General features: G+C 41.8%; 2 protein-coding genes across 2 annotated transcripts in view; one reads left to right on the top strand and one right to left on the bottom strand.

Moving 5' to 3' along the window:
• The window catches only part of LOC130923149 (ras association domain-containing protein 4-like), an 80,456-nt gene that overhangs the window by 51,033 nt on the left and 2,599 nt on the right, over nucleotides 1-26,824 (bottom strand). The window lies entirely within an intron of this gene.
• Nucleotides 1,868-4,989, top strand: LOC130923150 (C-X-C motif chemokine 11-like). The gene is made up of 4 exons (XM_057848650.1): nucleotides 1,868-1,987; nucleotides 2,117-2,234; nucleotides 2,308-2,391; nucleotides 4,588-4,989. Exons 1-4 carry the CDS (start codon nucleotides 1,921-1,923, stop codon nucleotides 4,694-4,696), a joined length of 378 nt encoding a protein of 125 aa, XP_057704633.1. The 5' UTR covers nucleotides 1,868-1,920; the 3' UTR covers nucleotides 4,697-4,989.

The raw sequence follows: 26,824 nt of genomic DNA, 5'->3' as shown, positions 1-26,824 counted from the left end.
AATTTACCGAGAGACTTTATCGGTAAAAATGTCAGCTGTGTGGGATCATTTCACCTTAAAGGACGACAAAGACGAAGAGGCAGAGAGCAACATATGCCACAATAAAGACAAGCGTAGTGGTAAAGCTGTAAGAAGTTTTAATACAACCAACCTAATCAAGCATTTAGCGAAATATCACCACAAACAATATGAGGAGATGTTAAGAAAACCGAAGACAAAAAGAAAGGTCCTACGCAACTAACACTGGCAGAAACTTTTGCTACGCGTGACAAACTGGCACTCGACAGTCCCAAAGCCCAGGGAATAACAAGAGTTACTGCCGAAGAATTCATTCTGGATGACGAGCCATTATCTCACGTGAGTAAAGACGCACCATCCAACAGGCGATTCGGCCGTGGAAGATTCGAGAACAATTCGCAAACATCCAAATTCCGATTATTGAAATATGTCAAGTAAAGCGGAACTAATACACAGCGCGGTCTTCGGGACGCAATGAGAAACTGACGGCATTGCTTCCCGAAAGTAAACATAACTTGTCTTAGACCCGGGTAATGCCAATGCTCAACTCACGGCTTTAGCTCAACTCATGCCGCTGGATAAAAAAACACGAGAATACCTGACTGCTGCTGACAGCTGCTACAAACTACGTCAACGTCGTTTTACTGGAGATAATAGATATCATATGTATATAGAACCAGATGCTACACGACAGACTCGACTGCGTTAGCAACATTGAAGTATTGAAAACCAGATGCGTTAATAAACAGCCGCCATCTTAAAGCAGAAGACTTCCCTAGTAGGCTGTGGTGAACCTTCCAAGCGAACCTAATTAACTTTTTATCTAAAATACTCCTATATCGGCAAAATCTTGACTTGAATCTATCTTCAAAACAGTTTTAAAACTTTCACATGTCGAAAGTAGACAAAAGGGAAATTATGGAATAACGGGAGCAATTTTAACAACTTAAACAGTTGATTCGCAAAATTAAATGAATTGAATGTAGTTTAAAGCTGCTGATACAGAATGGGGACGTGAGTATTTTATTTATTGTTTTAAAATGTTAACTTGATACTGAAATAGTCGTTTATTTAAACCTGAGAGGCTTTTTATACAATTTTTCTAACTAATGCACAAAACATTAAAAGCATCTAATAGCTTGGGGGATTTGTGGGATTTTCCACTGAGGTTGTTGGTGTGTTTTGCTTTTTTAAGACAGTTTACGATATTATTTGCACGTTTTACTGACTGACTATGCCATATCTGTTTGTTATTTACAATGTTTTGTGTTTGTCACTGAATAAACAGGTCAGTTTCTTGTTACCAACCGTTGTGTTTTATTCAAACTCACCTAATTCAGCTGGCTAGTTGTTATCAAGGGTACTAAAACCTTTTTCGACATGAGTCTGACAACTAAGTAAGGAGGCTAAATAACTTTAAACTTTCACACATGCTCAGATAGGCCGGTATCGGTATCGGCCAGTATTGGTATCGGATCGGAAGTGCAAAACAATATCGGTATCAGATCGGAAGTGCAAAAACCTGGATCGGTACATCCCTAATACAAGTATATAACATTTTTGCATCGGGAGAAAATACTTTTACTTTTTACATGTAAATTCTAAAGCAAGTACTTTGTACTTTTATTTGAGTATTTTTTTTTATTAGATACTTGTACTTTTACTTAAGTAATGTTTTGCACCTGAATCTGTACTTTTACTTAAGAAAAAAAAGTAAAAGTAAAAAGTAAAATCACATCCACCACTGCCAGGTTTTCTGGAGCATCTGTAGAAGAAAAGCGCTTTAGGGAATTTCCTGGTGCGGAAAGCCCAGCTCCTCAGTGTGCGGGGGAGGAGCGCGAGGGTATAAAGGAGCGGCGTGTGGTTTAGAAGATCATTGTCAAGGCAAAGTCATCACCAAACATGAGGCTCAATCTTCAGTCAGTGTGCAGGCTCATCGTTCTGGTTGCTTGCTGCGTGCTGAACACAGGTAAGAACATCTCTTGCTCAGTGTTTACTGACTACAGTGTTGTACAGTTGTTTGTGCACGCGATCCTGTTCAAACTGATCTCATGACACAGAGTGACCCCTCCTAATCCATTTATCCGTGTTTGTGCAGACAGCACATTTGTTCCGGGAAGATGTTTGTGTCCTGAGACACAAGCGGGCGTACGAGGCAAACTGCAAGACATCAGCGTGTACCACAAGAACCCCAACTGCGACAAAGTCACCGTTATGTGAGTAACACATGTTGCAAACACACGCATGCTAATGCAAGTGAACTGACGTATGTTTGCATGTGTTTTACAGAGTGACACTGAAGAGCAACAATGATCCTGTGTGCCTGAGTCCTGATGCTCCCATGGGTAAACAGCTGATTCGATGCTGGAATAGGTAAGACAGTATGAAAAAAAAAAAAATCTTAACATTTTTAATAAAGAGAATTTTTATCTATTGAGGCTTCATAATGTAGCCGGAAAATTAAAACAGGCAAATGTTGTATAATTGTTAAAATGTAAAGTTTAAACTATACTACTGCATATAAAAGTTGTTCTTTATTGTTTAGACTGATTAATCTGATCCGACAGATTAATCAGAGCTTTATATTCATGTTTCAACTGGTTGTCCCTTGATACTTCAGTGGTACTTAAAACACTTTTTAAAAACCTATTTACAGCTTTTTTAATGGCTGGATTGCAGGGGCGCTGGAAGTCACTCACAGCAAGGGGTGCTGAGGATCTTTTGTAGTTTTTCCCATCCAAAAACAGCCGTTTCGGTCCAAATTTGTCATGCTTGCGCGTTTTCTCCATACAAGGCATGCACACGCATGCTGGATAGTTTACATACTACTACTAGGCTACTACAAAGATTGTGTTCTATTTCACTTACAGTGTGTGTTGGAGTTTTTATATTATGTGTATTATAATGCAATTCCTCGCAGCTAGGTGGCCCTATGACACAAAAACACATTTGAAAACTAAAAACACCTCAGTTTAACGCCCCCTTTTCACAAATAGCGCTTATCTAACGTGACCCTGTAGCAAGCAAGGTGTCAGGTGGTTATTAACTTAAATTTAAAACATAAATTAATAAATAAACTTTTTCAACAAATATATTTAATCTCCAAATTTAAATACACTAATGTTTCAATATGTTTTATTTATTTATTTTTACACCCCTAATAATCTACCAAAAGCCTTTTTTCCTCCCCAACACCAGGGGGTGCTGCAGCACCCCGCTTACCTCGCCACTGCTGAATTGTCCACAGCATGGTGTAGGAATTACACTGGGACCTAATATTCTCTATACAGGTAGTCCCTGGTTTACGACGTACTCGACTTAGGCGATTTCGACTTTACAACGCCGGAGTATCATCCGCCATTTTTATTTTTTTGTCGTAAAAACAGTACCTTATTGTACCTCACAGCATCTTATTTTTTACTTTACTTTATTAATACGACGTGTTCTGTCCTCACTAAACGTGAAGTTGTTCAGCTTTACAGACAGCAAACAAGGCAATTGTGCTTTTTGGAGCTTTTTATTTCTCTCACTTTTGACAATTTGTTAAGCTGTAACACACATATGTACACTTATGTTTCAAAACAACAAGCATTTTAACAAAAATTAATTGACACAAAACAATTGTTGTTCAAATGTCCATCTAGTCTGATCAATATGTAAATTTAGTGGATTAAATTAGCCTAATTTGCCTAAATAAATTCCACTAGCTTAAATGCTAAGAATACTAACTTATTTACAATTCTCATAGCACATCGCTCACATATAACTTCATAATCTGTTGCACTAAACTTAGTTACAAATGCATACACATATATTAGCAGAAACAACTTACAGCCTGACGTGGGCCAAACCAGAGCGTAGCTATCCTTTAACGTCAGACTTCTGAGTCTGTTCCTCAGTCATACAAGGCAACAGTCCAGCCAGACCTAACGCTGCCACCCGAGGGCAGTATATTTTCCATCATTAAACAAAATACAATTCTTTTGGACTTTTTGAATGGTTATTTATCGGGTACTCAAAGGGTTAATTCCGATTTACGCGGAAATTTGGCTTACATCGCCAGCATAGTAACGGAAGTCGTTCGTAACCCGGGGACTAACAGTATTTGGATATACTGTAGGTGGCTGCATTATAATTTTTTATTGTTCATGTTCTTAGAGGGTTTTTTTTAGAGCGATGTAAAATTGTAACGACAAAAAAGGTAGCAGGGGGAACAAAATCAATAAATTAAATTAACTTTTACTCCCAATTTTCTCCAGGATATGAATATTATTGAAATCTGCACATACACATATTCATAAACAAAAGCACCACGAATGTCCGGAAAAACAGCCTTTGTGATGCTCACCCAACCCCCATGTAATCCTTCGATTTAGGTTAAAAATGAACGTTGACCTCTATACATAATAGCACTATGCATTACTCATGGTACATGAGGTCATAGGTCAGAGACGTTGAATGTTATTTTGTCTGCATTTTTTTCCAAGTTCAAGTGCAGAAGACATACAAGTACTTCATACAAACTTTAAACACTAAAAACACTCAATTGCTTTGTTTGTTTTTTTTTAGAGCAAAATCCCTTGGGCGCAACGTGAAGCTGTGTTTGAGGAGAAGGAGGCGGCGAGGTCAGCGCCAACGTTCTCGGCATCGCGGGAGAGCCTCAAATAAACGCCAATAAAGGAAACAAGCTACTGTCCAAGAGCGCACATTGGACTTCATAATACAAAACTGATAATCAGGGCCATTTATAAATAGCTGGACATTATGTCACTTTTCATGAAGTGTCAGACAGCTCAGATTCTTCTCTCTAAACTTGAAACGAGATTATCTTTTATACAAGTTAGTAGTGGGAGACTTTATTTATCTATTCAGATGTCATGTTTATATTGTTGATGTGTATGTGTATTATTTATTTTTATACAAACATGTACAGTAGATATTGCTTTGTAAATAAACAACTTTAACATTGAAGATGACATGAAAGTGTTTCTTTCACAATAGTCACATGACCTCAGCTATGTCAATAAAAGACAGGATGGGAGTTAGTAAAAGAGTAAAGGTTTTTGAGCTATAAATCACAAAGTGGTCAAGAGTCCATTGAAAGAAAGTTCTCTGTGATATCATGCTATCCATATCACATTACATTATTTCTTTGTATGTAGAACAACAAAGGTGAGTTGTTTATGGCGTCTATTAAAGCGCCCACTCACATTCTTGTAAGGGCACACACTTAATGACTTTGCACAGTCATTGAAGACTCAATGCCTGTCGTGCTGTAACTTGCCTGCTTTTCTGTGTGCAAACTGCTCTCTCTGATATGAGGAGACAGTTGCGAAATGACTGTAAACAGACCTTGGTGGTAAATGGAAAGCGAAAGTAAGCCTTTTATTATATTTCACAGGACTATAAGGGACTTTTAATGCTGTACAATGGGATGAAAAAGTATCTGAACCTTTTGGAATTTCTCACATTTCTGCATAAAATCACCATGAAATGTGATCTGATCTTTGCCAAAATCGCACAGATGTAAAAACAGTGTCTGCTTTAAGTAAAACCATCCAAACACTAATAGGTTTTCATATTTTAACGAGGATAACATGCAAACAATGACAGAAGGGGGAAAAATAAGTAAGTGAACCCTCTGCCTAAGGAGACTTAAAGAGCAATTGAAACCAATTTTTAGCAAACAATCAGGTAAGTAAAAGTCAAATAAGTCAGGTGCGTGCCCAATCACTGATGAGTGGTTTAAAGCTGCCCTTCCCACAATAAAACACACACCTGGTAAAAATTGTCTTGATGAGAAGCATTGTCTGAAAAGAGCTGTCTGAAGACCTGCGATCAAGGATTGTTGATTTGTATAAAGCTGGGAAAGGATAACAACCATCTCTAAAAGTCTGGATGTTCATCAATCGACAGTCAGAGCAGTTGTCTACAAATAGAGAGAATTTGGCACTGTTGCTTCTCTCCCAAGTGGCCGTCCACCATAGACGACGCCAAGACTTCAGCGCAGAATACTCTGAGAAGTAAAGAGAAAAACCCTAGAGTGTCTGCTAAAGACTTACAGAAATCACTGGCACAGTCCAATATCTCTGTGCACACATCAACTATATGTAAAACTATGGCCAAGAATGGTGTTCATGGGAGGACTCCACGGAGGAAGCCTCTGCTGTCTAAAAAAAACGTTGCTCGTTTAATTTTTGCAAAAAGGCACTTGGACACTCCAAAGAAGTTTTGCCAAAATATTATGTGCACTAATGAAACCAAAGTTGAATGATTTGGGAGTAACACACAACGTCATGTGTGGAGGAAAAATGGAACAGCTCACCAAAATCAACACCTCATCCCCACCGTGAAGCATGGTGGAGGGAGCATCATGATTTGGGGCTGTTTTGCAACCTCAGGGCCTGGACAACTTCTAATCATTAAAGGAATAATGAATGTAAAAGTTTATCAAGATGTTTTGCAGGAAAACCTGAGGCCGTCTGTCAGACAGGTGAAGATGTAAAGAGGGTGGATGATGCAACAAGACAATGAATCAAAACACAGAAGTAAATCAGCTTCAGAATGGTTTCAGAAGAACAAAATACACGATCTGGAATGGCCAAGTCAAAGTCCAGACTTGAACCCCATTGAGATGCTGTGGCTGACCTAAAGACAGCGATTCATGCCAGACATCCCAGAAATCTGACTGAACTACAGAAGTTTTGTAGAGCAGAATGGGCCAAGGTTAGTTCTGATCTATGTGCCAGACTGATCTGCAGCTACAGGAAGTGTCTGGTTGAAGTTATTGCTGCCAAAGAGTGGGCCACAAAATATTAAATGTGATGGTTCACTTACTTTTACTCACTTCCCCTATCTGTCATTGTTTGCATACCATCCTCATTAAAGTATGAAAACCTATAAATGTTTGGGTTGTTTCAGTTAAAGCAGACACTGTTTTTTCATCTGTGTGATTTTGACAAAGATCCGATCACATTTGATGGTGATTTTATGCAGAAATGTGAGAAATACCTAAAGGTTTAGATACATTTTCATACCACTGTATTTGAAAAGTGGAACCACTTTTTATAAGTAACAAAACTTGGAGTTCAACGCGTGACATCTCAGGGTTTAATTCCACTAGTTTGTTTTACATGTTCTTTGTATGTATGGATTTTCTTTTCTTTTTTTTTGCAATGGCTGCACAGCAGAGTTCGAGTGACAGCAAAGGGAAAATGTATTGACATCCATAGACACATAAAAGATTAGTTGAAAATGAGCAAAATAGTACCTGAGATTTGGCCAAATTCCCCCGAAGGCAATTTGAATCTTCCTTGGATGGGCAAAGCCATCTTTTAAAAAAAAAAAAAAAAAAAAAAAGCTCCAGAAAAAAACAGAAACAATACAGAAATCAAGCCCTATAAATGAAGAATGTTTGGATTTAACCACTCACCAAAATTTGCTGTAATTTTTCTATTCCCTTAAAAATTTTGTGCTGAGGCCAAAGGAACAAATGTACAAAGAATAACTTTGGCATCATCTGTTGGAATCATCGTCTTTTATTTTTTCATTATTCTTCCGAGCTGCGTGCATACATAGATGCCTGGTGGTGCTCAGGCGCTAGCCCTTGCCCTCTTAACCGAGCAAGTGCACTTATCAAGGTTATTAAGTCGTGATCATTGTTATGTTAGTAATGCATGTGCCTTCCCAAGCGCTGCAGCCAGAATCATTGTGAGAGCGCCCTCTGTCCTCCAAATGCACAAACACTTGCCCACCTGTAATGTTGTTTTAGGTGTTGCATGTACAATTGCTGCCACCCATCCCCCCGCCTACAGCCCCTTCGCAGAGGTAACACATCTTCTTAATTTACTTTAGCTTTTGTCCATCAACTCTTTAAATTAGCCGACTGCCCACGTGTAACTCTTCACCAAGCTGGGCCAGCCACTTGCCATAAATCAATTAATAGATGTGGCGATCAGCACACAACCACTGTCGGTAGAAAAAAAAATAAAACTCTAAATTATAGCTCAATATTTTGTCATGAATTTGCATGTTTTATACTAGTACTGCTACCTCAGGAGAATGTTGCTCGTTAACAAAAACCAGTAAGAATCAATAGAAACACGCTAAAAAAATATACTGTAATACCCCTGGCTGAGGGTAGAGGTAAGATCTTATGCCAAAATGTCAATTATTACGTTCGGGTCGGACTGGGTTGGGCCGGGCTTTTCTCTCACAAACTTTTTTAAAAATAAATATATATTTATATATTATGTATACTATAACGATGTATGTATGTTTTTCTTTTTTTTCTTTCTTTTTTAACATGTGCTGTTCAGCTGCTTGACACGGAGAAAGGAGATCTGAGTGTATGATTTGTCTGAACGGTTTTAACGTATCACATTGGAGTATGACATGCTCCCATCGAGACCATTCAACGTGCCTAGATTATTAGGAGAAAGCAGCAAACATAAAGGGGTTATGGGGGGACAGAAGAAAAGAGAGAAGGGGAGAGCGAGAGCGAGCGATAGCGAGAGAGAGAGAGAGAGAGAGACGCACAAACAACAACAAGAAATGCATTAAACGCCTGCACTAACTATGAATATGTTGGTGCTATCGTTAGCTAGTTATAATTCCAGTTGACACCTTGTGGGGACCTGATAACCAAGGAAGTGGGGGGATGGAGGGGTGGAGTGTACAAAACTCAGCCATGTGGTCTAGAATCCTGTATTTTGTGAATCCCTTGTGAGTGTGAGTATATTGGCATCCCATTCTATGCTGTCTCATCACTCATCCTGATACAGAGGTTTTCTATTTGAGTGTGTCTAATTGAACCTAGTCATGCGGGAATCCCATCCCATGACATGTACCATAATTTTTGGACTATAAGGCGCACCTGACTATAAGTCGCACCCACCAAATTTGACACAAAAACAACATTTGTTCACAGATAAGCCGCAGCACTCCTCACTGTATTATGGAATATTTACACCAAAAGATAGTACCCGGTAACACTTTATTTGACAGCGGCACCGTAAGACTGTCATAAGACCAAATGAACCATGATGAAGCTTTGAACCAATAGGCTGAAAAGCTTCATTGTTTCGAGAAGCTTAATTTGCCCATCACTCCTCCACCTGCTGTCAACACTGTTGTCGTCCAACATGCCTCCTAGCATGCATTGCAGCACTACAGATGTAAATAACAATCAAAATTCATGTTCTCTGCAAATTATTTCTTCAGTTACTGTTTCAGTTTCATTTACTGCTATAGATGGTATTTGGTAACTCTTTATTTGAAAGTGGCCCCATAAAACTGTCATTAGACAATCATAATTATGACATGACACTGTTATGACAATTAATGAATGCTTATGACTGATGTCATTTAGTGTTATCTGGCAAATTGTCCCACTTTTGAATGGATGTAAAAGATCCGAGCTGAACCTAAATGGAGATAGTGACATAGTTTGCCGGATTACACTTAATGACATCTGTCATAAGCATTCAGTAATGCCCATGATAGTGTCATGTCATAATTATGAACGTCATAAGACCAAATGAACCACCATTGCTTCAAGAAGCTTCATTTGGACATTACTGCTCCCTTGGAGAGACAGTCAGCCTCTGCTGCCACTTGCCGGCAACACTGTTGTTTTCCAACATGCCTCCTAGCATGCATTGCAGCGCTACAGATGTAAATAACAATCAATTATTTCTTCAGTTCTGTTCCAGTTGTTTCATTAATTGCTAGTTATGGTATTTGGTCACATTTTATTTGACAGTCGTGCCATAAGACTATCATAATTATGACATGACACTGCCAGGAGCATTAATGAATCCTTGATGTCATTTTGTGTCATCGGCAAATTATCTCACTTATGAACAGATTTAAAAGATCCGAGCCGGACATAAATGGAGTTAGTGACATAGTTTGCCGAATGACAATGACATCTGTCATAAGCATTCATTAATGCACTTGATAGTGTTATAATTATGACGGTCTTATGACACAGCTCTCAAATAAAGTGTTACCTATTAACCCAAATAAATCAACAAATAAGCCGCGCTGGACTATAAGCCGCAGGATACTGAGGGAGGGAAAAAAGTAGCGGCTTATAGTCCGGAATTTACGGTAATAGTCCTGCAGACGATTGGGGATGCCGCATGGTTGTCCCCCCAAGGGCCATGGCCCTTCCCCAGCCAGTCAGGGAGGGGTGTCTGGTCCCACAGCCCAGCAAAGGGGGGGTGGTCCCCCAGGACATCCGCACCCCCATCAACCACCCTTCAGGGATGGGATAAGTGGACAAGCCACCAACCCCGACGCCCACCCACACCCGGCCCACGAACCACCGCCGCGGCCCCCCAACCGGCACTGCACATTTCGGGACCCCCAACGCCCCACAAAGCTCAGGGCAGGGGAGGACCCCCCGAGCCGGAGCAGGTGATACCCAGCCAACCCACCGGCATCCAGCTAGCAACCCGCGCCGAAGCGCAGGGCGGATTCCCAGGGGAAGGTGGAAGCAGGAGAACGCCGAGGAGCTGCCGCAGGGCAGCGCTAGATGGATGTTAAACAGGAATATTTCTTGTAAAATAACTCATTTGGATTAAATGGAGAAGGCGCTGTATGGTAATTGCAAACAGGAGCTGCAGAGCCAGAGCATGCCCTGTGCACGTGAACGCAGCGGCCCCGCCCTCTTTTTAATCTTCCCCTCCGCATCCATTACATATATTTGACCTAGTATTCCGATATGGAGCAGCAAGAAGTTAAAAATAAACTAACGACGGGTGAATTGAAAGACAAACACGCACCGGTAAGAGTGGGGTGGGGAAAGGCTTCAAATTGATTGTCGAAGATGCTACAGAAACCTGTCTCGGCTTCGCTGAATGTAACGAATGTGGCGCTTTGTTCTCATACAAGAGCAGAAAGACTGACACCTCGACAATGAGCAGGCATTTGAAAAACTGTACTGGCAGAAATGATGATCCTCAAACATCTGTATTACGACAGGCTTTAATTTGTTATCATTATGCACAGGCATCATCACAAATGTGATCACACAAAATGCAACCAGTCCCTTTACCCAAGCAGTACTCTGTCCAGGTCTGACTGACGCACCCCCTCCCTTTCCTCCTTCTCCTGTGTCCTCACAAATAAAATATAAAATTTCAGGTTCGTTTCAGGCTCAGGCCGGGTCAGGCTTTAATATCCGCGGACCTGGGTCGGGTGGGGCTGGATTTTTTAGGCCCGATCTTACCTATTGCTGAGGGTGAGGGAGGAGGGGAGTCAGGAATGCGTCTCTTGAAGGGGCCGTACATAGTTATGGACATTGCAGTATACAATTTGAAACTCATCTGGAGGAAGTGAGACTGAGTGTATGTAGTTGAAAGTAAATGAGCCCCAAGAAAACTGTAGGCGCCCTCGTTTGAGTATGGGCACACAGATACACTGTTATGACAATAAGTTTAAAGCAGGCTATTTATTAGCTAAATGCTAAACATAAAATTAGTTGTGTAGTGTGTGTGCCGTGTTGCAATGTCAGCAAGCAGACTATTGTTGTTCATGTTGTCGAGGTAAACCATAGTGAGCTCATCGGGCATTTCAAAACATGGCACCCAGGAGATTGCTCCTTTAAAGCAGGAATGATTCTCATTTGCAGTGTTTGTATTTCATTTCAAGAGCACAATGTTTTGTTGACCCTTGCTAGTTTGGAATAGGTTTATGTTTATTTGAGTATATAAATATTTAATGATGTAATACATCCGCAAGTTTTTTCTTTCTCTTATTACATATAACATTCTTCTAACAATGTAGCCGGGCTGACAGTTATATACGCTGCAAAAGGTGCCCTTTTTTCCCCTCTGAGCACCTGCCCCCCAAAATTGTCTGTGTACGCCACTGCTCACAAGGCTCTCGGAGGTACTGGAGCATATCCCAACTCACTAAGAGAAGTAGGCAGCGTACAACTTAAATCGGTTGCCACTTGCAACCCAAAGAAGAAGACAAGCAACCTTTCATGCCCACCACTCATACTATATGGACAATTTGGAGTGTTCAGTCAGCTTACCATGCATGTTTTAGGGATGAAGCACCTGGCAACAACCCACGCAGGCACTGGGAGAATATGTGAATTCCACACAGAAAGGCCGTTGATCTCAGACCTGTGATGGAGATGTGCTAACCTCTCAACCACCGTGATGCCTCCTCATGTTTTCATGTTAGTGAATTAATTTATAATGGAATTTTCTTTTTTGTTTGAGATTATGTCCAATTTAGTGGTTGTTAAATGCATCTCGCACACAAATATAGTAACACTGTATGCTGATGCACTTCCTAATTGCCCGTAATTCCTACGATTTATTGTTTGTAGTGATTATCATATACTAATTGATAAAACTGATATAGAGTTCAACCAAATATCAAAGTACCATGAAATGTTTAATAAATAATTATCAAGTCCCATTTGATTTGAACCTCTCGTTTAAATGTTCCTGGGGATATACAGTACAAATGTGCCCTCTAGTGTTTGGTTAAAGAAACACAAAATTTCTCAGTTGATGTTGGCCTCTTTTCAATCCTCGTGTTACATCCGCTCAATAAAAATGTGACACTAGAAAATTGGACCAATGTTATTCACAGCCTACAGCCTTTTAGAGCTTTTGAATAATAACTTTGTTTCCCCTGCAACATTCTGGGGCTTTTACAATATTATGTCAATCAGTACTTACACATTAAAGTGCTTATAACAGAAAAAAGCATGTTTATTTCATATTCCGCGTGGTGTTTTATGCTCCTGAATGAAATGTACCGCTTGGATGTGTGTGGAAGCGATCATTTTATATATTCAATTTTTGAATCCCACACCATGAAAATGAGTGACTTCCGGCTTCAGTCTCAGGTTTAGGACGAATGCGAATGTGACATCACCTGGGTTAGCATCTCACAATACAGCATTACTTTATAGCATGCAGATGGACTGCGGATTCAGCTGATTTTAATTCGTTTATTTTTCGCATCACGCCAGCCAAACGGCTGCAGGCTTTTGTGGCTGCACCAGGGGGAGTGCATGTGAGCCTTTTTGGGTTTCAGAAAGTTCCCGCTCACCCCGAGATTGGCCAAAACAAGTGTGCGACAACTGTGGGACCATTGGACTTACAAGGAAGTGAGAAACATCGTGTTTTGTATTATGTTGAATCATCATAGATCATGGCACACATTTTAATACCGAGGTGGCTTGCATTTTGTGGCTGACATGCTCGTTGTCCACTCAGCCGGCAGATTGTCGCACAACCCCCCGCTGGTAGAACACTATACTCGGCTTATTGCCCTCTTCGTGTGCCCGGTATTCTGTCAAATTTTCCACCCATCAGAAATTGCAACTTTGTGTTAAAAATGGCCGCGAATACAGCAATTACAAAGTAAACACTACAAACTTTCTTTAAATAAAGGACTATTTACTTACGTTTGATCATGGATTGGGATGTAGAAAAGCTCTCCTCAGACACATTCTACCATGTTAGCTGCACAACAACTCTCTCGCTGTTTACGCCTTCGCCGTGTAGTAAAGCATTATTTTGCCATATTCGTGTTGACCATTTGGCAGCTACGCGCTCCTCCGACGTCGGCCAGTTTGTCCGACGGTCATTGTCCAGCTGCTTCCCCGCAAACGAGCCCTCTGCCCTCAGCAGGGGAACGACGAGCTCTAACTTGCATGCCGCCTGGCGGGTTGCCGATCGGCAAAGACAATCGACAACACCGCCGCCGTGTGAAATGACCCGGGCTAGTTATGCTAGATTTTTCGCTTCGAAGACTTTGAAACATCACTCGGTTAGGTTAGCATGTCAGCTAGCTGCATACCTGTCAAGTTGTACGGTTTCGGCATTATTTGTACAAGTGAGCACCGATTTTTAAATGTGTTTTAAATGTGTACGTTCAAAATCTGTAAGTTTTTCGTGCATTATGGGTTTTTTTCTCCGTTCAGATTTTGTCACCGTTTCGGCAACGAGACAATGTGCGTTACTACGTTGGTTGAATGACGCGAGAAAAGTGAGAGACACTGAGAGAGAAGAGTGTTGTAACGCTGTTGCAAACGCGATGCTCGGCTAGGTAGCTCTAATATTAGCTGACTGTAGCCGACAGCCTACAATCTAAGCCAAGATATCAAATGCTTATAGAGCTACTTGCGAAATGACAGACGGCGCGTTAATAAACAGCCGCCATTTTGAAGCAGTAGACTTCTCAGAAAGGCTCTGTTGTAGTGAACCTTCCTAGCGAACTTTTTATCTAAAATACTCCTAAATCGGCAAAATCTTGAGTTGAATCTATCTTTAAATAATGAAACCGTTTTAAAACTTTAACATGTCGAAAGTAGACAGAAGGGAACTAATGCAAAAACGGTAGCAATTTTTAACAACTTTAACAGTTGATTCACAATGTTAAACGATTTTCAAACATAGCAAAGGTTACTATGTTTTTTTTTTTTAATGAAAAAAAAACATGAAAGGTAACACCAGTTATTTTGCCAGGTAACTAATTACTCTTACCTTCAGGTAACTGAGTTACTAACTCAATTACTTTTTGGGAGAAGTAATTTGTAACTAATTAATTACTTTTTAAAAGTAAGATTAACAACACTGGTCATAAAGATGAAGTCTGTAGAATGAAACGTGACGAAAGCGGAGATTTCATTCTGCCAATGTGTTGCTGAACACAATTTGTCTGCAACTATTGCTGATCACTTTTCAGAATTAGCAAAAGAAATGTTCTCTTACTCAAAGATTGCATCGGTAAGTTAATTTTATCAATTGACCTTTTTAATTTATAATTGGACACACTAACGAACTACCTTCAAGTCAAACTGAATTGTGAGCTGAAGTGCCATGAAGTGCAGCCATCAAGACAGAATAGAAATTGTCAAAAGTGCTACATGATACAATTACAACAAAAGTCAATGTTAAATTTGAGTAATCATGATGTAGCTGAAGACATTGATTGTTCTTTGATTGCACCAGGTTATATGTTACAATATTACCAACAAATGCATATCATTTTAAAAATTGAGTTTTATTTTTGTTTCATATTGCACGCTATATAGAACTTTGCAAGATTAGTCACCAATTTGTCAGGGCATACGTCACTATTTGTAAGATTGCCAACGGCCTCGGGTTGAAAGGTATGCTAGCCGTCACGCCGCTCAGTTTGTTTACGTTCTCCGAAGCCGGGGCAGGGAAATGACAAAAGCCTGACTACCTACGGTGGCATAAAAGATCGTTCGGGAGGTGCGACAGTCAAGGTGAAGTCTACAGTTTTGACCATTATGGAGTAATTTTGCCATGTCGTACTGAATAAATGCATTCTTATTATTTTATATTCCATTTAGCACAAGACTGTTATTTGTCATGACCATACCATTTATTTAGCTATTGGGGAAAAATACTTAATAAAAAGAATCCCCTGTAAAAATATTGGAGTAGAGATACTGAAACAATGATACAATACAAACAATGAAACAATAATTCCCCCTAAATGGGCTGAATAGTAAAACAGATGAAACCATTCTCCTGCCGACGTTATCCTCCTGTTGGGGACGCTAGAGCCCTATAATGGTAGGCGTGGCGAACCGGCACATTAAAAGACTAATTTCTCGTCATCTGCGCTTTGCCAAATTGTTGTATATAGTCAATTCGTCTCAAAATATGATTCTAATTCACATAATAATGCTATTTAGACTTTTTTTTCTCCTGTCGTATACACTTTAAAACCCCTTTACACACTGTTGCACCTTTTTTCTTCATTACTTACTGTACTTAGTTCATTCATGAATGAATGAATTCAGACAAGCAGAACGCACGAGGAGAAAAAACAAACTACAGGTTTTTTATTATATCTACAAAGAGAGCCTTCACAAATGCAACCAGGAACTGAAGAATGCAAGACAGTCATATTTTTCAGAGATCATTTGTAGAAACATCACACCATTTTCTGTTGTTGATAAACTGACAAATCCAAAAGCATCAGTACCTCAGAAATTGGCATCTGAGGTGCCCCATAATAATTTCACAGCATTCTTTACAAATAAAGTACTAAAGATTAGACATACTGTGTGCAACTCCAGATGAATAAGTGTTACACTAAATGCCTCCCATACTGTCCCCACGTCAATCTTAGACAGTTTAGCCTCTTGTACTATGCCACTTTAACAGAAATTGTGTCAAAATAAAGCTCACAACATGCTGCCTTGACATCCTACCTTCAAACTTTTTCAAAACTGTTTTTCATTGCATTGCCCCGGACATACTTCAGATTATAAATACTTCTCTCCATACAGGAGAGTTCCCACAGACTTTAAAACTGCAGTAATAAAACCTCTTCTAAAAAAAAAAAAAAAAAAACCTCATCTGGATGCCTGAACCATCAGTAATTATAGGCCAATATGAAATCTGACATTCCTGGGGAAAATTATCGAGAGGGTTGTGCTTGAACAGATCCAGGTTCTTTTCAATCTTTTTAACTCATTTCAGTCTTGGATTTCGGCCACAACACGGCACCGAGACCGTGCTTATCAAAGTCCTAAATCAGTGATTCCCAACCAGGGGTACGCGTACCTAGGGGTACCTGAGCACATTGCATGGGGTACGTGGAAAAATGAAGAATTTATTTCCAAGATTATAAAAAACATTTTTAGTCATTACATAAATCCGTCAATAAAATGGTACGTGTGCACTATGACTTGTTTCCCTGGGGAAACAATAACATCTGGCATAGCTATACCAAAATCAAATAGCGGGGAACCTGTTTACCTGCAAGTAAACATGGATAAACGGCTGAAACGTCCAGTTGCTGTGGATCCAGGAGGGGGAAAAGAGCCCGCCGACAAACGCAAGAAAGATTCCAAACCTGAACTAAGGCAATATAGTGAAAACTATACTTTATATGGATTCACTTCGATGTCTGCGGACACACTGCAGCTTCAGTGCTACTTTTGCTACACTTTTATGACAATATTATTTCATATATTTATTAGGGCTGTCAAAATTATCATATTAACGGGTGGTAATTAATTTTTTAAAAATTAATCACGTTAAAATATTTGACGCATTTAAAGCACATGCCCCGCTCAAACAGATTAAAATGACAGCACAGTGTCATGTCCATTTGTTAATTGTGTTTTTTGGTGTTTTGTCGCCCTCTGCTGGCGCTTGGGTGCGACTGATTTTATGGGTTTCAGCACCATGAGTATTGTGTAATTATTGACATCAACAATGGCGAGCTACTAGTTTATTTTTTGTTTGAAAATTTTACAAATTTTATTAAAACGGAAACATTAAGAGGGGTTTTGATATAAAATTTCTATGACTTGTTCTAACATTTATCTTTTAAGAACTACAAGTCTTTCTATCCATGGATCGCTTTAACAGAATGTTAATAATGTTAATGCCATCTTGTTGACTTATTGTTATAATAAACAAATACAGTACTTATGTACAGTATGTTGAATGTATATATCCGTCTAGTGTCTTATCTTTCCATTCCAACAATAATTTACAGAAAAATATGAAATATTTTATAGATGGTTTGAATTGCGATCAATTATGATTGTTTTTAAGCTGTGATTAACTCAATTAAAAATTTCAATCGTTTGACAGCCCTAATATTTATCATTTTTATTCCCTTGAAAGCAACATAATTTTATGTTTGAGCTAAATAAGAAGATAATGCCCGAATATCAATTGTTCAGTTAACAAGATGAAATAAAATAACTTGCGTTGAATATTCAGTTGTGTTATGTTCTACTTTTGAAAAATCCTGAACACGTATGAGTGAGGGGGTACTAATGGTATGACAAAAAGGCTCAAGGGGTACACAAGACAAAAGGGTTGGGAACCACTGTCCTAAATGATAGTCGTCGGAATACTGATGCAGGCTAATCATCTGTTCTGCTACTATTGGATCTCAGTGCCCCATTCGACACGGTTGATCACAACACACTACTCAGCCGACTGGAACAGTGGGTAGGGCGCACTGACACTGTTCTTCAATGGTTCACATCTTATTTACATGACAGGGATTTCTTTGTGTCAATCGGAAACCATCAGTCCGAACGAACAAAATTCATGTATGGGGTCCCTCAATGGTCCATTCTTGGACCACTCTTATTTAACATCTATATGCTTCCCCTAGCTCAGATCATGGAACAGTATGACATCTCCTATCACACCTATGCAGATGACACAACTCTACATTTCTGGGTCCCCACATGATCATAATCCCTTAGTCTCCCTGAGTAAATGCATTCATCAAATCAATAAATGGATGTGCCAGAATTTTCTCCAGCTAAATGTGGAAAAGACAGAAGTGATCATTTTTGGACCAAAAAAGGAAAGGTCAAAGATATGCACGCACCTTAGCACAATGTCACTTACAGCTACAAATCAAGTTAGAAATCTTGGCGTAATTATTGACTCAGACCTAAAATTTGATAGCCATCTAAAGTCCGTCACCAAATCTTCTTATTAACATCTAAAAAACTATAGCCAGAATTAAGGATCTTCTGACTCAATAAGACATGGAAAAACTTATGGATGCATTTATTTTCAGATTGGACTATTGCAACGGTATATTTACAGGTCTTGATAAAAAAAAAAAAAAAATCAGTCAGGAAGCTGCAGCTAGTACAGAATGCTGCTGCCAGAGTCCTTACAAATACAAGAAAACTGGAAACATCACACCAGTTACACTAGCTTCCGGTGAGTCAAAGGATAAACTATAAAATACTACTGCCCGTCAACAAAACACTTAATGGCCTTAGACCAAAATAAATGCTTAATTTGTTGGATCCCTATGAAACATCTAGACCCCTAAGGTCATCTGGAACCGGTCTCCTGTATGTTCCAAGAACAAAAACCAAGCAAGGTGAGGCAGTATTTAGTTACTATACTCCTCACCTCTGGAACAAATTACCTGAAGGTCTGAAGTGTGCTGAAACTGTTAGCTCCTTTAAATCAGGGCTAAAAACGCTTTTGTTTAGCACAGCATATTCATGACTGTCTATATATATTTCAAATTTCAAGCTATTTGCCTTTTATTCATTTTCTGCTTTATTTCCATTTCTGATTTCAATATTATGATTATTTTTTAAAATTCTATCCATTTTTAATGCGATTTTTATATATAATTTTATTCTGTTTCGATTGTTTTAAACTGTCTTTTGATTTAATGTGATTTTTACGATCTTCATGTGATGAAAAGCACTTTGAATTGCCTTGTGTTATATTGTGCTATACAAATAAATTTGCCTTGCCTAATTTATATCATAAATTTATTCCCAGTGGTAAAACAAATATAACTAAAGTGACATTGAACAAAATAATAACTGCAATGAGGTCCAGAAATGCATGTCTCAAATGTGATACATATGGAAATATAGTTAATCTGCACTTATTTTAGTACATTTAACTATCTTAGGCTACTTATTTTCTTATAATATAGAAAAATCAATGTTTTCGTTATCTTCAAAATATATTCCATTTCATTGTGCATTATGTAAGTCATTTGTACTTATTTTTGTTCATATATTTTACTTTTTTTGATAGTAATAATAATATACAGTATAAGTCAATGTTTACATTATCTTCAGTTTTAATGTGCATCTTATGTATGTTCTTAACATAGACTACATAATGATATTGACGGTTAGCCTGGTACACCAGACTCAACGCTGTTCCAGCTATTGAGTCTGGCCACCATTCCCACGGAAACAATTTCCAAGGCGGAGCAAGCCACAGCAAACAGACAGCGGAGTGGACCAATCAGCGACGGGCAGACGTGACGTTAGTAAAATGGCGACGGCAGGACGAGGGACTTGAGCACGGAAGTAAACATACGATGAGAGCGGAGTTTATTCGACATGGCTAGCGCGAGACAGACTGTTATCAGTGACTCGTGTCGATGTCTTTTAGGTCATTTAAAACTGATTTTACCGTGGATTGGAACATATTCTCGGCTCTGCCGTTCACCATCTGTGTTGTTGAAGAGACGACTTTCGACGCGCAAGAGTGACGTTGCTCGTGAAGAACACGTCACACAAATAAACGAATCTGATTTGTCGATTGATTTTGTATCTGCTGGAAAAGGATGGTTCCCAGACTATTTCTCTCAGTGTTTGAAAAATACAGGGAGAATAGTCTGGCAGAGCCAGGCTAATTGATGGTCACAGTCACCAGACACTGCGCCATGCCTTCAAGTAGGGAGCCGTCCTAAACTACGCTTCAGCCGGTCGAAGTCGGTCGCAGTTATTCAACACACGCAGTGATCAGATGCCAGATTTAGGTTGAAAAACTACTAAAGCTGCACCGCATACAAACAGGAAGGATTGTCTCAGGAGTGATTTGTTCGAGGATTCTAGGTAATTATCATATTTTCGTACCATGTATACATTTTGAAATGTTGTGGGGAAAAAAAATCAATGGAAGAATTTAACCGCCACCTCACTGGCGTCATAATTCAACATATTTACGTAAAATAAATGCTAAATGCCCATTTTATTTCTTATTTTTTTTGCTTTTAACCAAGAATTGAGACTGTTTTACGTCCATATCTATAAAGAATTAAGGGATTTAAGCATTTGTTCTCAAAAAATTCAACGTAAAAAGCTCTTTGTTGTGATAAGGTGGCGGCACAGTGGCTTAAAGATTAGCAGCACATTCAAGATATTTACGTAAAATAAATTCTAACTGCCCTTTTTTTTGCTTTTAACCAAGAATCGAGACTGTTTTATATCCATATCTATAAAGAATTCAGGGATTTAAGCATTTATTCCCAAGAAATTTCAACGTAAAAAGCTCTTTGTCTGTGTTTCCACTCGGTTTGACAGAGATAGGCCCCCTATTAATTGGCCCCGCACCCCGTGTCCCGTCAATATCATTAAGAAGTCTATGGTTCTTAAGCAGTTAAAATTGAGGTTTTGCATTTAAATGTGAAGAAATGAGGGAAAATGCAAATTAGGAGATGGAGGCTGGGGTTACTGTATTAACTGCTATTTGGCATATCATTGAAAAAATACAATTTTGAATGAAAACCAGTTTCTCGTGTATGCCTTGTTAAAGTGCGTACGACAGGAGAAAAATTGTCTTAAATCGCATTGTTATGTGAATTAGAATCATATAAGACGATTCGACTATATCCAACAATTTGGCAAAGCGCAGATGACGAGAAATTTGTCTTTTGATCTGCCGGTTAGCCGCGCCTACCATTATAGGGTTCTAGCGTCCCCAACAGGAGGATGACCTCGGCAGGAGAATGGTTTCATCTGTTTTACTATTCAGCCCTTTGAGGGAGAATTATTTAGAATGAGGAAAATGCGACAAAGAGACCCGCAAAATGTCATTGTTTCAGTCTCTCTAGTCCAATAATTTTACAGGATATTCTTTTTATCCAAGTATTTTTTTCCCCAATAACTAAATAAATGGTATGGTCATAACAAATAACAGTCTTGTGCTAAATGGAATATGAAATAATAAAAATGCATTTATTCAGTACGACATGGCAAAATTACTCCATAGTGGTCAAAACTTCACCTTTACTGTCACACCTCCCGAACGATATTTTATGCCACCGTAGTTAGTCAGGCTTTTGTCATTTCCTTGCCCCGGCTTCGGAGGATGAGAAAAAACCAAGAGGCGTGACAGCTAGCCGACATGCTAACCCGAACCGAGAAATGTTTCAAAGTTTTCGAAGCGAAAAATAACACACAACTTGCCCGGATCATTTCACACGGCGGCAGGGTTGTCGATTGTCTTCGCCGATCGGCAACCCGCCCAGCGGTGAATAAGTTCGAGCTCGTCGTTCCCCTGCTGAGGGCAGAGGGCTCGTTTGCAGGGAAGCAGCTGGACAATGACCGCTGGACAAACCGGTCGACGTCGGAGGAGCGCGTAGCTGCCAAATGGTCAACAGGAAAATGGCAAAATAATGCTTTACTACACAGCGAAGACAAAAACAGCAAGACAGTCATAGGAGAGAGGCTGCAGTTCTTGTGCAGCAAACATGGCAGAATGTGTCTGAGGAGAGCTTTTCTACATGCCCATCCATGATCAAACGTAATTAAATAGTCCTTTATTTAAAGAAAGTTTACTTTGTAATCACTGTATTCATGGGCATTTTTAACACAATGTTGCAATTTCTGATCGGGTGGAAAATTTGAAAGAAGACCGGGCACACCAAGAGGGCAATAAACTGAGTATAGTCATCTCCTGGCAGGGGGATGTGTGCCCGTCAGTCGTTGGCCGAGTGGAGCATGTCAGCCACAAAATGCAAGCCACCTCCGTATTAAAATGTGTGCCATGATCTATGATGATTTAACATAATACAAAACACGATGTTTCTCACTTCCTTGTAAGTCCAATGGTCCCACAGTTGTCGCACACTTGTTTTGGCCAATCTCGAGGTGAGCGGGAACTTTCTGAAACCCAAAAAGGCTCACATGCCTCTCCCTGATGCTGTTGTGAACGGCAAGCCGTTGAGGCGGATCCAAATCACAGACCAAGAAACAGAAATAGAGAACGTTTGTATTTAATAAGTACAACAAAAGGAGCACGCCAAAAATGCGGGTTTAACAAACTGAGAGAGCACGCCAATAAACGCGAGTGTAATAATAAAGTACAACAAAGGGAGCACGCGAAAAATGCGGATATAACAAACTGAGAGAGCACGCCAATAAACGCGAGTATAATAATACAGTACAACAAAGGGAGCACGCGAAAAATGCATGAATATAACAGTACAAGAATCTAACTACCAAGCCCAAAAGAGCACTAGTGTAAAGATGACCAAACCAAAATACGACCGTAGAACGTCGGGAAACTCGAAGGCTGACGATGAACACACAGGCGGTAAGCAAGGCAAGTAGCAAGCAAACAAGCAATAGTCCGACACTCGCAGACTGTGGCCGGAGTCCTTAAATAATGAGCGCTCCAAATGCGCCACAGGTGTGTTGCAACGGCCCCGCCCATCCAGCTGAATCAGATGCTGGAATGAAAAAAGAACTGAGAAGGCATACAGATATGACAGAACCCCCCCCTCAACGGACGCCCCCTGGCGGACCACCTGGTTTCGTGGGATGACGAGAGTGGAAATCCCGCAGCAGCGACGGATCGAGGATCCAGGAGCGGGGGACCCATTGGCGTTCCTCAGGGCCATAACCTTCCCAGTCGACCAGGTACTGCACCCCCCTACCCCTCCTCCTTGAGTCGAGAATGGCACGTACCGTGTACACCGGCCCACCGTCGATTACGCGAGGAGCAGGAGGAGGCACTGGCGGAGGGTTCAGGGGACAGGTGGAGACTGGCTTGAGCAGAGAGACGTGGAAAACTGGGTGAACCTTCATCGAGCTGGGAAGCTTCAGCCTTACAGTCACAGGGTTCACCACAGCATCAACAGCAAAAGGACCCACGAACCGAGGGCCCAGTTTCTTAGAAGTCCCAGCCAGGTGTAAATCCCGCGTTGACAGCCAGACCATCTGGCCTGGGCGATAGACTGGAGCGGGCCGTCGGTGGCGATCAGCTATCTGCCGGTTGCGGGCCGCCGTGCGGACTAGTGCAGCCCTTGCGTCCCTCCAGACCCTATGGGCCCTCCGCAGGTGCACCTGGACAGATGGCACGATGACTTCGGCTTCTTGGGAAGGAAACAGTGGAGGCTGGTACCCATATGCGGTCATGAAAGGTGACCTCCCAGTAGCAGAGGAAACAAGGGTGTTGCGCGCATACTCCACCCATGGGAGGTGCGATGACCAGGAGGCCGGATGCAGTTCACAAACACAACGGAGGGCGGCCTCTAGCTCCTGGTTGACCCGTTCCGTCTGCCCATTGGATTGTGGGTGGTAACCCGAAGATTTGCTTGAGGTGGCCCCCAATGCCTTGCAGAACGCTCCCCAGACCTGTGAGACAAACTGGGGCCCTCTATCAGAGACTAGGTCGCACGGGATGCCATGAGCCCGAAAAACATGTGTCACCAGCAGGTCAGCGGTCTCCAGGGCTGAAGGCAACTTGGGAAGTGCGACGAAATGCGCCATCTTGGAAAACCGGTCCACCACCGTCAAGATGACCGAACAACCCCTGGATCGTGGAAGACCAGTGACGAAATCGAGCGCAACATGTGACCAGGGGCGAGTTGGAACAGGTAACGGATGGAGTAAGCCCGCTGGAGCACGATGGACTGGCTTGCCCCGAGCACAGACGGAACAAGCAGAGACATAGTCAGTGACGTCCTTGCGCATGCCTGGCCACCAAAACCGCTGGGAAACGAGGAAGAATGTGCGGGACACACCCGGGTGGCAGGCAAACTTCGAGGAGTGGCCCCACTTCAGCACTCCTGCGCGCTGAGCAACTGGGACGAACAACTTGCCGGCAGGGCAGCCCCCAGGTACCCTAACCCCTCGTAAGGCTTCTTCCACAAGACGCTCTACTTCCCAACGTAGGGCGCCAACGATCAGATTCTCGGGAACAATAGACTCCTCTGAAGACCCCTCCTCCGCTGCCTCATGGAGCCTTGACAGCGCATCGGGCTTCCCGTTCCTTGACCCTGGACGGTAGGTAATCTGGAAGTTGAAACGGGTCAGGAACAATGCCCAGCGGGCCTGGCGAGAGTTGAGGCGCTTGGCTGCACGAAGGTATTCCAAGTTCTTATGGTCTGTGTATATCTGGAACGGTACCTCAGTGCCCTCCAACCAGTGTCTCCATTCCTGCAATGCCTGGACTATAGCGAGCAGCTCCCTGTTGCCAACATCATAATTCGCCTCGGCCGGGCTGAGGCGGCGGGAGTAGAATGCACAGGGGTGCAGCCTCTGGTCGACTGCAGACCTCTGGGAAAGGATGGCCCCCACTCCGGAACTCGATGCGTCAACCTCGACCACAAAAGGGAGATCTGAGTCAGCATGAACAAGGACAGGTGAGTTTGTGAACGCTCGTTTAAGGCTTACAAATGCGGCCTCTGCCACAGAGGACCACACAAATGGTCGCTTGTTAGAGGTCAACCTGGTAAGGGGCTCGGCCCTCATACTATAATTGCGGATAAAACGCCTGTAAAAGTTAGCAAACCCGAGGAAACGTTGTAATTGTTTACGTGAGGTGGGGGTGGGCCACTCTGCCACCGCCTGAATTTTTGCTGGATCAGGCCTTAGCTGCCCTTTTTCCACAACAAAACCGAGAAACTGCATTGACTCACGGTGAAACTCACACTTCTCGGCCTTAACAAACAACCGGTTTTCCAACAGTCTTCGCAGAACTATCCGGACATGTTGGCGATGTTCTTGCAAGCTTCTGGAGAAAATTAAGATGTCATCCAAATAAACAAAACAGAACACATTTAGCATGTCCCGCAATACGTCATTAATGAGGCTCTGAAACACTGCGGGCGCATTTGTCAGACCGAAAGGCATGACCAAGTATTCAAAATGCCCAAGCGGGGTTTTAAATGCGGTTTTCCACTCGTCTCCTTCACGAATCCTGACCAAGTGGTAAGCGCTGCGCAAGTCTAATTTGGTGAAAATGGTGGCAGATTTTAGCGGCGCGAAAGCCGAATCCAACAACGGTAACGGGTATTTATTTTTAACAGTAATCTCGTTGAGACCCCGGTAGTCGATGCACGGTCTAAGTCCCCCATCTTTTTTGCCAATGAAGAAAAACCCCGCCCCCAAAGGAGAGGACGAAGGGCGAATAAGGCCCGAAGCCAAGGAAGAGGAGATGTATTCCCTCATAGCTTCCTGCTCCGGTCTAGAGACCTTGTATAATCGCGAACTGGGCAACGGTGCATTGGGCAGCAGATCAATGGCACAGTCGTAAGGACGGTGCGGGGGCAGGGTACCAGCCTGCTCTTTACTGAATACACGCTGGAGATCATGATACTCGGCGGGAACATTTTTCAAATTAGCAGGCTCGGTAGCAGTTTTTTCTTGACCGGGAAGTAGACACGCCGAACGTAAACAGTGCGCATAACAGAACGTACTCCAAGCAACTATTTGAGTCTTCGCCCAGTCAATATTAGGATTATGCACTTTCAACCAGGAGAGTCCCAGCACGACCGGAGCCGATTTGCACGGCATAACCCAGAAGCTACGGGCCTCAAAATGATTCCCAGACAACTTTAATTTGAGCGGGGGCGTAATAAACTTCACGTCCGCCAGAGGGCGCCCATTGAGGTCTAAAACCCTTTTGGGCCTAGCGAGTCTTATTAAAGGACATTTAAGCGCGTCAACAACACTCTGGTCTATAAAACAGTCATCTGCCCCTGAATCAATTAGAGCAGTAAAACTAAAGTGAACCCCACCGTGCGACACTTCTCCCGGCAATTGCAGTCTCACCACACCTTGGGAGTCTCTTTGTTCCTTCAACTCGTCCAAAGGCAACTCACTTGAGGGATTGCTGTCTTGTACGAACCTCGTACTAGTACCCCCTCGGGCGAGGGGAGCCCCAGGCAACGAAGATTTCAGTCGATGCGAAGGGGCGGCGTCACAAGCGGCGACACGGTGCCCCGGCAAGCCACAAAACAGACACAAGCCTGCCATCATCCGTCTTCGTCGCTCCGCCGCAGAAAGATGTCCGCCGCCGAGTTGCATTGGCTCCTTCCCCGTCGGTACCGGCCTACGTGTCGACGTAGAGACCAACGGTGGTTTGATGAAGCCGTCCGGACCGGCCGCCGTCGGGCTGCTATGCGGCGTTGACCCGCGACGTTCCCGATGCTCCGCAGCTCTCTCTCTCTCACGCTCTTTTAGACGATGACCCAAATTTACGGACAACTCAATCAGCTCCTGCAGATTCGATGAGTCATCCCGGGCCGC

This window comes from Corythoichthys intestinalis, chromosome 10 (genome assembly GCF_030265065.1).
Source record: "Corythoichthys intestinalis isolate RoL2023-P3 chromosome 10, ASM3026506v1, whole genome shotgun sequence".
Lineage (NCBI taxonomy): Eukaryota > Metazoa > Chordata > Actinopteri > Syngnathiformes > Syngnathidae > Corythoichthys > Corythoichthys intestinalis.
The sequence above is the reverse complement of the archived record's forward strand: the minus strand, read 5'-3'. Positions and strand labels throughout refer to the sequence as shown.